Here is a 14,678-nt window from a genome sequence, read left to right on the forward strand (position 1 = left end):
TCCCCTTACCAGCCCTTCTGCTCTGGCCGTGGGGGAAAGGAGAGCAGGTTGGGTGTATGGGGGCGCTGCTCTGAGACAAAATACAGGCCAGGGTGGAGGGTGTGTCAGAGGAGGGCAAGGTGGCTGCAGGGTAGACCCCTTGTACCAGTTAACTTTGGGGTCCTGGAGCCTGAGGAGCTGAAGTTACCACACCAAATGCAGATGGGAAAGCCTGCAATTTTATATCCCAGCAGAAGAGCTTTTGGCAGTGAAAGTAGGAAGCACCATTCAAGCAGGAAGAAATTTCCCTGGTTCAAGATAGAATGCTTAGACAGTCAGCAAATGTTTTGGTCACATGGGAAGAGGTTCAACATAAAACGTTAAGTTTCAAAAAAAGATACGTAATTGGATACATACGGCATGATCCCAAATTGGTGAAATCCATTTCTATGTATGTCTAGCTCTTAATGAACATTCAGATATAAATGGAAGAAACCCCAACTGAAATAAACCAAAATGTTATCAAATTTATACTTTATCTTTACCTGTAGTTTTTCATTTTACTGTAATGAAAATGTACTTCTTTTGTAGTGAAATGTTTATATGAAAACAAATAATAACTTAAACTGATCTTTGAGAAAAAGGGACTAAATCCAGGGTTACTAAAGACGTGTGAAAACCGGCACCAGACACCGGGAAGAAGACTTGTTTTTAGCCTCAGGTTCTCAGCAAAGATGATTAAATATTTCCAGCATCCTAAGTGATTCGTGATCTCTGAATGAAATCTGATAAAGTGAAACTTGGGCTGAAAATGAAAATTCTATCTCCTATTGCATCACGTGCGAGAAAGAACTTGGCCAAGTGGTTTCATGGAGTACCAGATGCCTTTGCAGTTCTGGGGCGCAGGGGGGTTTGAGGTTCCCTGGAGCAGTGGGAAGGATGGCTCCCCAGGTGCAGTGAGGCTGCAGGGAGCAGGGTGGCCCCGCATCCCTGCGGGCTGTGCACCCAGAGCCAGCCGCTGCCTGTCACAGGCCCTGAAAGCCCTTCTCTTTCAAACATGGCGCCCGGAGTCTTCTGTGAAGGAATCCAGCTTTCTTCTGTGATGCCTTCGTACCATGACCTCACGGTTAACATCATTAGATCAATATCTGCATTTCTCCCTTCTCCTTTACTCTACAGCTAAGAATGCATGCTACAGTTTGGTGCAAAGATCCTGAAAATAAAATGAACGTCATTTTGACATGGCTGAGGTTGACATTGACCATCGCTAAAACCCTTCTTTAACTCCGCTGGCTGTGTTTTCCTCCAAGAAAAGAGACAGGGAGCCACTTTCCGCTTCTGTCCCGGCCTCTTTCGGGCCCTCTTCAGACCAGCCTGTTGGATTGGCTAATGCAAAAGAAGACAGATCATTTTCTTGTTTTAAAGGAAAATAAATGAAGATTTGTCATTAGGTAATTATATATTACAATGTTAAATATTATTCTATTGAGAGCAAGAAGTAAACCTGTAGGAATAGGCAGGTTTCCAAATACTGACATTAACTTCTGGTTCAGATTTTCAAAGCCCACTATTCTCCCTCCCACCATCCCCCTCCTGCCTTATCCTTAATTCTACCTCTTCCTAGCTCTTCACTGCTATAGAGTGGAATCTCTGATGCTTCTGGCAACTTTGCGTTATTAGCAAGGGATGGCGCTTTGTTATTAGATTACCTTTTATTATTTCCTTCAGCTCAACATGTACCTGATATTGGAGGGCTCTCCCTATGGGTTGAGATTGAGAGATGCTGCAAATGGTGTGGTTTTATTACTTTTGCGGGCCCCGTTTCCTTGCAGTCAGGTGAGAAACCTGGCTGTGCAGGCTGAGGGACAGGGGGTGTTGCCTTGCCTGAGCCCAGCATCCACGGCCTGGACTGGCCGCTTTTGCTTGTACTGCAGAACGGCGGGAGGCACCTGCTCTTCTGCTGACTTCAGATGCCTGTTCCAATGAAGAGATCAGTAGGCATTTAGTACGGCTCTCCTGGCCTCTTTGCACAGTGGGTCTAGTTTACCATCGCCTCCTAGGGAAATAGATATAATTTTCTTTTAGCCAGCTTTATATACAATGTCATGTCATATAAGACAAACATACGGCTTCCACTAGGAGAGCATTTCCAAAGGTCCCAGCCTTTATAGAGTATTAGTGGATTGGGAAAGCTTTTACTTTGAGCAGAGTGAGGCATGCATGATGCCAGCCTGCTGAGCCAGAAGCTCTCTGAGGCAAAGAAATCCATAGAATGTAGCTGATGATGCCATACACTGCCGGCATATCAACTCTGATTGTCTTAGCTAGCCTAGATAGAATAATCAAACAGAACAAAAAACATTTTCAAGGTAAATAATAATAAAACACACATTATTAAAATGAAAAACAACAAAACAACCTATTCTCCCTAAATGTGCACAGTCCCATTTGACGTCTAGAGCTAAAACTTCATTTTCTTTCCATCCCTCTTCTGTTTCCAGCGTTCTGGGAAGAAGCCCAGAGCATCAAGCACTTTACTGTGTATGGTTTAGGATGCGCTCATTCATGTGCCACAGAGCATGGGGCTTTGAGTAAGAATTTAAAACTCAGAAAGAAACCCAGTTTGAATATGGGCAGGACACATCGACCACTTCAACTAGAAATGGAAGTGTCCCAGAGAAGGCAAAATGCTGGTGGGAAGGGCTTACCAAACTCCAAGTCTTTGATGTTGCAGTGGAAGACAACTTCTCCATTCACCATGAGTTCCACCACATTCCAGTCTTCTATCTTCTCTAGGATGGTCTGGTGTCCATCTTTAGCCAGCACAGCTGGAAAAGATGGGGAAGGATGTGGGTGCCATGGGGACAGATGAACCTGATATGCAGGTGTCTTCACGGATGGCAGCGACTGGTCTGCTCTCCAGTTGTTCATGGCTGTAACTCAACATCCCTGGTGGGTGCCCACCTGGCACTGGCCCCGATGTGCCCTCCCCTTCACTGGGAAGCACAGTCAGAGACCTGAAAAATTTTGATTTTGGTTGTGATTTGCCCCAGAGCCATATGATCAGTGAAAATATGAGCTTTCTCTAGGAAGAGTTTTTGAGCCTTTCTTATAGAGGTGATGCTCAATGTTGGAGGGGATATACGGAATTAGGTAAAGTCTTACCCTGATGATGGAAATATAAATTGGTCACCTTTCTGGAGGGCAATTTGGAAGTACATACCAAAAGCCTCAAATGCCTCACAAAAATTAGAATTAAAAAATGATTCTAATCTCTGGCCCAGGAAATTGCACTTATAAGAAAGCTCCCTAAGGAAAAAATCAGAAATACAGACTTTTGCAACAAGATATTCCCTTCTGTACTACTATAATAGCAAAATACTGTGAATAACTTACATGCCCAATAATAAGAAGATGGTCAAGTAAATGGTGGCAAATGCATATGATGAGATTTTATTTGGACATTTCAAAAATGTTTATAAATTTTTAATAGCAAGAAAAATAATCATAATATAAGCAAAAAATCAGGGTACATGTAGAATATATATTAAAATATGTATTCAGGGACTTCCCTGGCGGTCCAGTGGTTAAGAATCCACCTGCCAATGCAGGGGACACGGGTTTGATCCCTGGTCTGGGAAGATCCCACATGCCACGGAGTAACTAGGCCCGTGCGCCACAACTATCAAAGCCAGTGCTCTCTAGAGCCCACGCGCCACAACTACTGAGCTTGTGCGCCTAGAGCCCGTGCTCCCCCACAAGAGAAGCCACCGCAGTTAGAAGCACGTGCACCTCAATGAAGAGTAACCCCTGCTCACTGCAGCTAGAGAAAGCCTGCCCACAGCAATGAAGATCCAGTGCAGCCTAAATAAATAAATAACTAAATAACTAACTAACTAACTAAATAAATAAAATATGTATTCAGTGCAATTAATGTGTATATATTAGGAAAAAAGAAAATATCCAGTGATTATCTCTCTGTGGTGAGATTATGAGAAACTTAAAAAAAAATTCTTTTAGCATATTCTAGATTTTCTATAAAAATCAGGAAAAAAAATTTTTTTAAAGCTAATGGACTAAATTTTTATTCTCCCCTTTGGAATCCACATTTTGGTTATTACTTACATTCAACAGCTCCTTTTCTAGAGATCAGCTATGCGAAAATTGTTAGATTTATTCTCTATTGTGGAAATGCAAGGTTATGTGGGTTTAGGAGAAATGATGTGCATGGAACAGCCTGGAGCTCTGTTTTCTCCAACACATTTCTCCCCATGTTTCCTGATATGTTCACCCTATAACCTCAGTGTTAGAGTTGGTTCACTAAATCACCACCTTTGGCAGTCTTCATTCGTTGGTGAGAATTGTGGTTAGAATGGAAAGAGAAATCAGATGGTGGGCATGTTTTTTAAAGTCTTAGCATTTCAATCAGTCCTATGTGGAGAAAAGCAAACAGCTATGTCAGTTAATTGCATTTAATTACAGAGACAATTGCTGTTTCAAAATGTTGCCATGTCCACTTCTTCATCTTTCAATCAGTTCAAGAACATCCAGCCCCAACTGTGAACATTTTAATTGCGTGATTTTAATTTCACTTCTGGAAAGGAACTTCAAAAAGCAACTCAGCGAGGATCTCCATTAACAAGATAGTGCTCCTTGGGCACCCAGTGGTGGCCCTAATTGTCCTTGTGACTGACTGCTAACACCTCTCTCTACAGAACACCGGCATCTTTTTCTCTGGCATATTTATGTTATTGTATCCTATTTAAGTGTCTTGTTCTTAAACATCTTTAGAGGAAGGCCCTCAGTTTGGACCAGTGACTTGTTTAAATGAAGCAGTCCACCCAGTTTGGAATGGCCAGTGAATCGTCCAGGGAGGCATAAAGGCAGTTTGTGGGCAGAGATTTCTGGGGATCAGATACTCCCCCCAGCAGCGCCCCCTCTGCAGAGGGGAGTTATAGCCAGAGAGGGAAAAGCTGCAAGCTGGTAGGTAGGAGGCAATTTGGCCTCCATGACCTTGGCTTTGCATTGTCTGAAGACGCTCCTGGGACATGTACTTCAATTTGACTGGGAGAAATCAGGAACAAAACAGCTTCTCCATGCCCACTTTACACCCCACCTCTGGGGGCAAGGTGCTACCTCTTCTGATAACACACAATACCAGCTCTCTAAATCCTGGGGGTTCTGCAGAGAAGGGGTGCAGGTTCCACCTGGGGCCGGTCCCTGTGACCACAGTGTAAGGGAGGAGGGGCTCTGTAGAAGGAGACCCGGGAAGGTGTGTACCCCACAGCCTGCTATGGCCCTTTCCCTGCAGAGCACAACTCACCAAGCCTCATGTAACATCTGCGTTTGGGGTTTGTTTTATGAGAACAGCAGCACTCTTTCGTGGCAAGGTTTACCTAAGAAATAGGGTTTAATCCACCGAATAACCCACCCTATGGAGGTGGCGGCAGTGCCAAAAATGGGAATATGCCTCAACATCTGAGCAAATGAAGCCCTACAGGAAGAAATCCTCCTCAACAGAGCATGTCAGTCCTCACTTTGCCTTACAAAGCCCCGTGTCTCCTTCACTGACCACAGTACGTCCTCCCCCCCACCCCCACCCCGGGCCTGGTGTTAATACAGCTTGTTGAATAAACAAGCTCCTAATGGCGCTGGGCACCTCCAACGACTCTTTTGGACCCCAAGTGACGTAAATCTGAGTCTTATCAAAGCGATAAGCCACCTCCGAGTCTACTTCATCTACTCATCCTCAGGATACCTGTCTCCTTCTCACCACTCCAGGATGTGTTGAGACCAGCTGTAGGGCGGCCAGTGCAGGCCTAAGGGATCAAATTCGGAGAAGCACCAGAATTCCTGCAGCTCATCCAAATGCCACCTCTCTACATGGAGGACCCATTTTTTTCCTATGAGCTGCTATGGGTTGTCTATTCAAAGAAAGGTCAGATAAATATACTCCATGCAACAAAGTCTTTGCAAAGGCATTGGCTAACTCCAGCATAAATCAACCAGAATCTGTAAGGCCACCCGCAGAAAACCTGACTCTTTGAAGTGGCATCTCATTCTTCAAGGGGGATCTGAGTGAGCTGGAGGGATATGGAAAAGTCTCCCTCTTCTCAGTACTGGTGGAATTGTGCGCCACCTGCAAATGATTTACATGTTGCTGGTTAGGAAGTCAAGGCAAACAGACAGGCATCTCCCCCTCCTCTGCTCGGCACAGATGCAAAGCCAATGACTATTAACGTGTGTAGCTAATGCATAGCTAGGGACAGGAGGATGGCACACAGAGCAACTTAGCTAAATAAGGATGGATTCTATTCTTATGAGTCTTTTCCTTTTTAGCAGGTCATTTGGCAGACTTAAGTACAGCAGGCAAGGCACAACCATGGCGAGGGAAATTAACACTTCTTGTTAAGCATTAGTTAGTTTAATTTCATCAGTATTGAGGCCATAGTCAGGACATTTTTGCTAAGCTATTATAATTCATGGGTAATAAAGAAAGAAATAAACTTTTCAGATTGCTTAAGGCATGGTAAGTTCAGGAGAGGTCAGGCATATTTCCAAAGCCAGCAGGGTTTCGGGAAATGATAAAGGGCTATGATTTTTAAAGAAATGCACAGAACTCAGAGGCAGATTTTACAAATGAGAGCCTGCAAATGCACCACTCTGTGCTTGGTGTGATGTTAGTTGGGTCTAAAGTGATGGGGGGAGTGTTGAACAGAGAAAGGGGAGCAGATGCTCCCTGCTTTGCTTCTGTTAACACCCCGGCATTTGCCACCAGCCCTCAGTAAATGTTGGCTGCCAGTATTATATGAACTACCATTCAGGGATATACAAAGCTAACTTTAAAAATCAACCACCTGCTGATACCTTGCAATACTCAAGTCTCCTTCAACCATAAAAATTCTCCCCTTGATCCTCTTAAAATACGCCTTTCCCTCCCCTACTGTGGGAAGAGCTGCCTGGGCTCTCTATTTCCTCATCTCTACCACTCCTTTACCTCCTGCAGTTGGAGCCTCTGCCCACCTTCTCCTGAACTTGCATCCTCAGAGGCGAAGACCCATTAGCACATTCAATGGCTCACCCAGTTCTCCCCCACCCTTCCAGCAGATTCATGCTCTGACCTATCTCCTTTCTTGCTTCTTAAAACACTTGTGCTGGTAAAAACATATTTTAAACTCTAAAATTTTATCAGATTATAAATGTAATGCAGACTGATGAGTTCTTAAAAACCTTAAAAATTACAGAAAAGTAAAGGACACAGATTTTAAAATCGCCTATAGTTCTTCCCCTCCCCCTCCTTTTGTCTTTTTCAGTGGAAGTGAGCTCATAGTGTACATAAAATTCAGGAATATGCTTTATTCCTTTAACACAAGGGTTGTGGCAATCCAGCCCCATCAGTGCACACAGATCTGCCGTGTTGCGTTTCATGTGACAGATGTACAGCAATATATCCAGTCATTCCTTTTTCCAGTTGTTTCCAATTTTTCAAGATGACCAAGGAATGCAGAAAATCTTCATGGGCATGTTTCCATGTACATGTGCGAGTTTTTATATATTTATGAAATTGAGAAATGGAGTAGCTGGATTCTACAGTATACAGTTAAATTTTAAGACACTGCCAGGTTGCCCCCCAAAGTTACTGTGCCAACTTCCCCTCCCATCACAGGTCTTTGAGAACACTCTTTCTATGTCTTTCATCAACCATGGATTTATCTTTTTCTAGAGATAACTCCTGCCTACAGTTTGGTGCCTATTAGCTATTTTCTTCTTGAAATCCTCATCTCACTTGCCTTCTGTACCTCCAGGTTCTCTCCTACCGTTGCAGCCCTCAGAGGGACCACTGCCCATGTCCTGTGGTCTGCCTGGTGCTGACTTCCCTCGCTTCTTCCACAGTCTCACCTTCTGTGGTTCCAGCATTCGCTCCATGCAGGTTCATTTTAACTAGTATTTATCAGTCCTTCAGATATGCCAGGCACAGTTCCAGACTCTGGGACACAGCAGAGAACAGAACAAACAAGAATCCCTGAGCCCCTGAAGCATTCATCCCGGTAGGAGAGAAGGATAACAAGAGAAATAGGTGAAATATATGTTGCGTTGGGTACTAATGAGTGCTAGGAAGAAATAAAAGAGGAGGGAAGGGAGATAAGGAAGAGGGAGGCTGAGGGAAGTGTCGACATTGTCAATGGAGATGCTCAAGGAAGACCTGTCTGTGAAGGTGACTTTTGAGAAAGACCTGAAGGCTGAGAGAGTAAAGAGAAAAGACCAGGGATTTCCCTGGTGGCGCAGTGGTTAAGAATCTGCCTGCCAATGCAGGGGACACAGGTTCGAGCCCTGGTCCAAGAGGGTAAGTAGCAACAGGGGGAAATGAGGTCAGGGAAGTCATCAGGAGCCTGGCAGTCCACTGAAGGAGCAACCAGAATGCTCTCGGAGGCAAGGGCCATGCTCTGACTCAGGTTTAATGACATCACCTGGCTTTGAGAACATACTGCAGGGGACAAGGTGGTCGCAGGGAGCTCAGTGAGGAGGCCAGGGCGGTGATCCAGGCAAGAGATGACTGACGGTGGCTTGGACAAAGAGGCTGAGGGTGGTGGCAGGGAGGTTAAGGCGTGGTTGAATTCTGTCAGGATACTTTGAAGATAGAGCCAACAGAATGTGCTGCTAGACTAGATGGGGAGTGTGAGGGAAAGAGAGGAGAGAAAGATGCCTGCAAGGTTTTTGGTTTGAGTAGGTGAAAGAATGGCGCTGCTATGAACCGAGATGGAAAAAATGCAGGAGGCAGTGGTGAGTATTAGGAGGCTGGTTTAGATATTTTGGACATATTGGTCCGAGATGCCTATTAAGCATCCCAATGACAGTGAGAGGTCCTGACTGCAGATATATGATTTGCAAATCTTTTCTCCCATTCTATACATTGTCGTTTCACTTTCTTAGTAGTGTCCTTCGATGCACAAAAGTTTTTAACTGTAATGAATTTCAATTGTTCTGTTTTTTGTTTTGTTACCTATGCTTTTGGTGTTCAAGACATACTTGCCAAATCTAAGGTCATTCAGATTTGCCCCTATGTTTCCTTCTAAGAGTTTTTTAGTTTCTAAATTTAGACCTCTGATCAATTTTGAGTTAATTTTTATATATGGTATAAGGGTCTAACTTCATTCAAAAGATATTCATGTAGATATCCACTTTCCCCAGTACAAATTGTTAAAGAGAATGTTCTTTACACATTGAATAGTCCTGACTCTCACGACAAAAGTCAATTGACTATAAAGGTGATGGTTTACTTCTAGACTCTCGATTCTATTCCGTTGGTCTATATGCTTATCCTTATGACAGTACCGCACTATTTTGATTACTGTAACTTTGAGTAAGTTATGAAATCAGTAAGTGGGATACCTCCAACTTTGTTCTTTCTCAAGAATGTTTGGGCTAGTCTCAGTCCCTTGAAATTACCTATGAATTTTAGGATGAGATTTTCCATTTCTGCAAAAACACCACCATTGAGATTTTGATAGGAATTGCATTGAATCTGTATACTGCTTTGGGAAGTATTGTCATCTTAACAATATTAAGTCTTTCAATCCATGCACATGGTATATTTTTCCATTTACTTAGGTTTTCTTTGATTTCTTTTAGCAATTTTTGTAGTTTTCAGTGTATAAGATTTGCACCTTCTTGGTTAGATCTGTTCATATGTGTTTTGTTCTTTTAGATGCTATTGTAAATGGAATTGTTAATTTCCTTTTGAGATGGTTCATTGCTAGTTACAGAATTACAATTGATTTTTGTGTGTTGATATTTTTAAATTAATTAATTACTTTTTGGCTGCATTGGGTCTTCATTGCTGCGCGTGGGCTTTAGTTGCAGCGAGCGGGGGCTACTCTTTGTTGCGGAGCACGGGCTCTAGGCACGCAGGCTCAGTAGTTGTCGTGCACGGGCTTAGTTGCTCCGTGGCATGTGGGATCTTCCCGGACCAGGGCTCGAACCTGTGTCCCCTGCATTGGCAGGCGGATTCTTAACCACTGCGCCACCAGGGAAGTCCTGTGTGTTGATTCTGTATAGTTAAACTGTGCTGATTTTTTTTATTAGTTCAAACAGTGTTTTTGTGAACTCTAGGGTTTTCTAGCCAGACACTGACTGGATCTGGAGGACAGCCCCCTGAACCTCGCCTCCCATCTCCATCCTCTTAGGGAGTACTGTTACTTTTACTTTAACCCACCACCCCTTTAAGGCTGTCCTGGTCCAAGCTACTATCATCTCTCCCCTGGACAACCACAACAGTCCCTTGTCTCCCTGCTTCCATTCTTAGCCCCCTCTAATCTGTTCTACTCACAGCAGCCACAGTTTCATTCCCCTGCCTAATACTACACAGCCCTGCAGGATCTGGCCCCTGTCCACCTCTCTAGCCTCATCTTCACGTCAGTTCAACAAATACATAGGTCATTTGTTCATGCTTCCAGCCTTTGCAGATATTAGTCCCCCTATCCGGAATGCTCTTTCTTTCTTTACTTGGTTAGCTTCTCCTCATTCTTAAAGCTCAACTCAGACGTAATTCAGGCAAGTAAACCTTTCCAGATCTCTGCCCTCTCCCCTCCAATTATGGCCAGTGGCAGGTCCCACTATGATTACGCTCCTGTGTCAGAGCCTTGGCACAGCTGTCAGTTAGCAGTCAACAATGACACAGTCACTTCAAGGACACGTATCATGTTCACCAGTGTGTCCCCAGTGCCTGGAAGAGTGTCCAACACATATTACTTGCTCAGTGAAGGTTTGTTGTGTGAATGGATGATCAAGGGACAGACTCTCTGCCATTTTTCAGCCACGTACCTTGGAAAAGTCACTTAATATTCCTGCTTCTCAGTTTCCCAATGTGCAAAGCAGGGTATGTAATACTTTCTATCCAGGTAATTTGCATTTACTACTCAGCACCCAGTGGGCTCACAGTGTATGTTTCTTCCCGCTCTAATATTGAGGCAGCAGAAACCAGAGGAAGATGCTAAAACATCCTGCAGCTGTGGGGCTTAGGGCCGACTTTCCAGAGGAAGTAGCACTCGGTCTAGGTCTGAGGAATGAAGGAAGTCTAGGCAGAGGGCACGGCCTGCACAGATGCTCAGAGACTGGGGTGCACCTGGGCGCACTCAGCTGGGTGGCCCTTTGGCGCTCAGCTGCCTACCTAGCAGGCCCTCCAGGCGGTAGGTGCGGTGCTCCACTGACAGGCCGACTGAGCTGTACGGCCCCCAGGGCATGATGACCGACGCGTTCCTGGGCATGGCCGGGCCTCCTGCCAGGGCAATAGGGGGCAATACACACTGCTAGGCAACTGCTTTTCAGGCCCTTGGGAATGGGCGTGGTCGTGCGTGGGTGGGAGGGGCCACGGAGGGTGGGCGTGGAGCTCGAAGATCCCCTGCACCCCACGTCCTCTGCCAAGTGCCTGGCGTAGGGACTGGGTGAGGAGTCTCCCTTCTTGAATGCCTGCACCAACTACTGTGTGCCCGCTGCTGGTGTGCAAAAAGGCCACTTGCTCTCGTAACTGGCGCAGCCCGGTAAACACGGAATTTCAACTTGGTATGGCAAGTGTTAATGATAAATAACAACAATAGCCAGCGTTTACAGCTAGTTACAGAAAGTATGTGTCAGGCGACAAGCTAAGCACCTTCCATGTTATCTCGTTTAATCATTTTACCGTTTCTATGAAATAGGTTGTAATTTGTATTTACAAAACTGAGTGTCAGAGGTGCCAAGTAACCTTCCCAGGCAAGTCAGGCGTGTGGCATGGATTGGAAACCTTTGTAAGGTATGCATAGATGTCTTTTTATTTATCTTGCCTGGGGTTTGTTGGGACTCTTAAAACGTTGAATTTAAATCCTTCACCTGTTTTCGGAAAATTTTGAGCCATTTATCTCTTCACAAATTGCTTCTGTCCCATTTTCTCACTTTTCAGGGACTTCAGTTAAATGTATGTTAGACTTTCTCAATGTATTCTCACTGTATTCCTGCTGTATTCCTCGCAGAGTCTCTTCTCTCCTGTGTTTTTCTCTCTTTCTTTCTTCCATGCTTCTTTTGGGATTGTATGTATGTGTGTATTCATGGATTGATTGATTGATTCATTCATTCATTCATTTTTACCTGTAATCCATTTTACTCATTTTTCTGCAGCTGTGTCTTAAATACTATCAAAGCCATTAATCTGGTTATTTCAGTTATTTATTTTTCAATTCAAGAATTTTAGTTTGGTCCCTTTTCAAATTTGCTGTGCCACTTTTTATAGAGTTCAGTTTCTTGCCAAGTTTTTCAGTTTGGTTTTATCTTCTTGATCATAGTAAAAATACTTGTTTTATAGTCTGTGTTTGGGAATTCCACTCTCTGGAGACCCCATGTGTCTGTTTCTGTTGTTATTTCTGCTAGTTTCTGTCATTTTGTCTTGTCTCCTAGAGTGCTTGGTTTACTTTAATTGTGTACTGGACATTGTACTAGAAAAAGTATTTGTAGAAATAATTTGAGGCCAAGAAAGATGTTATTTTCCTCTATAGATGACTTTATTTTTCACTTCTTGCCAGGTCCTGGTGGCACCAGCAACCCAGAATCATCTTAATACAATTTCAGGGCTTGAGATTTTCTGAGCCATCCAGATGGCCTGAAACTGGGCTGCAGTCCACGTGGAGGTTGGTTTATTTATATTTTTTCCTCATTTCTGTGGTGCAGTCTTTTTGGATCCTAGCCCAATGAGGATTGTACCAAGGTTCCCCCCCACCCTTGGTGGTGTTAGACTCCAATTTTTGTAAGCGTAACTCTGCAAACTCCAAATTGCATCTCATCTTCTAGGTTGCCTATTCAATATCACTAGATAGTTCCAGAGAAAAAGTATCTCCAGTGCTGTGCTTACTCTCATTCTCTTCCTGATCTTAATCCAGTTAGCTCTTTTCTGATTTTCAAGAAGATATAAAAAAACATATGTGACAGATTTTTAAAGATGTCTTATGTAGGAAGCATAGTCTGAATTAAACTCTACCGTTATCAGAAACAGAAGTTCACCCATTGAGAATTTTGCCGGAGTTGCATTGAATCTAGAAATCGATTTGGGGAAAACTGAATCTTTCTGACGCCTTCCTATTTATTATATTGAAATACCTCTCCTTTATTTAGATCTTCTTCAATGTCTTTAAGTATAGTTTATTATTATCTGTGCATGGCTCTGCATGTCTTTTGTTAAACTTATTGCAAGTTTCTATTGTAAGTCATGTATTTCGCATTGTGATTTTATTGCTGTATAAAATGAAGTTGACTTTTATATATTGATTTTATATAAGCTACCTTGACCGTTTCTTATGATTTCTATTAACAGTAGATTCTTTTGAGTTTTCTATGTAGACAATCACATTGTCTACAAACAATGATAATTTTATTTACTTGAGTAAGCCTTTTTTCCTTCTTATTGGACAGGCTAGAACCTCTAGTGAAATGATGAATAGAAGTGATAATACTGCCTATCGTCTCCTTACCCTGATTTTATTTTAGTTTTATTTTTTAAATATTTATGTATTTATTTTTGGCTGCGTCGGGTCTTAGCTGCGGCACGAGGGCTTCTCTCTAGTTGTGGCACGTGGGCTCTAGAGTGCATGGGCTTAGTTGCCCTGCGCATGTGGGATCTTAGCTCCCCGACCAGGGATTGAACCCCGGTCCCCTGCATTGGAAGGCGGATTCTTAACCACTGGACCGCCAGGGAAGTCCCATTACCCTGATTTTAAAGGATAGAAAACATTTCCAATATTACCCTATTTAGGATGATGTATATTGTATGTTTTTGTAGATCTTTGTCAAGCTAAGTTCTTTTCTAATTCCATTTTACTATGAGTTTTTAAAAATTATGAATGACTGTTGAATTTTTTGAATGTATTTTAGTGATTTTAATGATTAGAATGATCCTATTATTTTTATTCTTTAGGCTGTTATGAGTAAATGACATTTAGATATCTTCTAATATTAAAATACTTTGCATTCTTAGATAAACCTGAATTGATCATGGGTGTATTATTTCTTTATATTCTGTTAGAATTTGTTTGCTAGTATTTCATTTAGGATTTTTGGATATATATGCATGAGTTAAATGGGCCTGTAGTTTTTCTTTATCATATGTCCTAGTCTGGTTTGGATATTAAAGTTTCACTGGCTTCAGAGAATAAATAAGGGAGTATAGAAGAAGAGGGACTATCCCTTTATTTATTTTGTATACAACTGAAATGAGCACTTCTTAGAATGTTTGGTAGAACATGTCTATAAAATTTAATGTTCTTGACACCCCCCTTTTTTCCCCTGAGTGGGAAGACTTTAAATTATCACTTTGGTTTAAGATTTATAAGACTATCCAGAAATTTTATTTCTTCTTACATCAGTTTTAATCAATTATATTTTTCTAAGAATTTTTCTGCTTTTAATCTGTTTTTAAATTTATTGCCGTAAAGTGGTTGATGTGTTTTTGTTATCCTTTTATCATCTACTTTATTGTAGTTATGTCAGCTTTTTATTCATAATATTATTTATTTCTGACCTTCTCTTTTTATTTTATTGGTTTTACCAGAGACTTGTCTATTTTGTTAGTCTTTTCAAAGAACCAACATTTCCTTTATTTAGCTTCTCTATTGTTTTTTGCTTTCTCTTTCACTGAGAGCTGTTTTTATCTTTATTACTTTCTTTGAGTTTACTGTTCC

General features: G+C 42.5%; 1 protein-coding gene across 1 annotated transcript; it reads right to left on the reverse strand.

The window, feature by feature from the left end:
• Window positions 1-1,970: 1,970 nt before the first annotated feature.
• On the reverse strand, window positions 1,971-11,243 carry C16H10orf53 (chromosome 16 C10orf53 homolog). Its single transcript, XM_007178716.2, has 3 exons — window positions 11,147-11,243; window positions 2,688-2,807; window positions 1,971-2,035 (listed from the first exon to the last, which is right to left on the reverse strand). Exons 1-3 carry the CDS (start codon window positions 11,241-11,243, stop codon window positions 1,971-1,973), a joined length of 282 nt encoding a protein of 93 aa, XP_007178778.1.
• Window positions 11,244-14,678: the final 3,435 nt, after the last annotated feature.

This window comes from Balaenoptera acutorostrata, chromosome 16 (genome assembly GCF_949987535.1).
Source record: "Balaenoptera acutorostrata chromosome 16, mBalAcu1.1, whole genome shotgun sequence".
Taxonomy (NCBI): Eukaryota; Metazoa; Chordata; class Mammalia; order Artiodactyla; family Balaenopteridae; genus Balaenoptera; species Balaenoptera acutorostrata.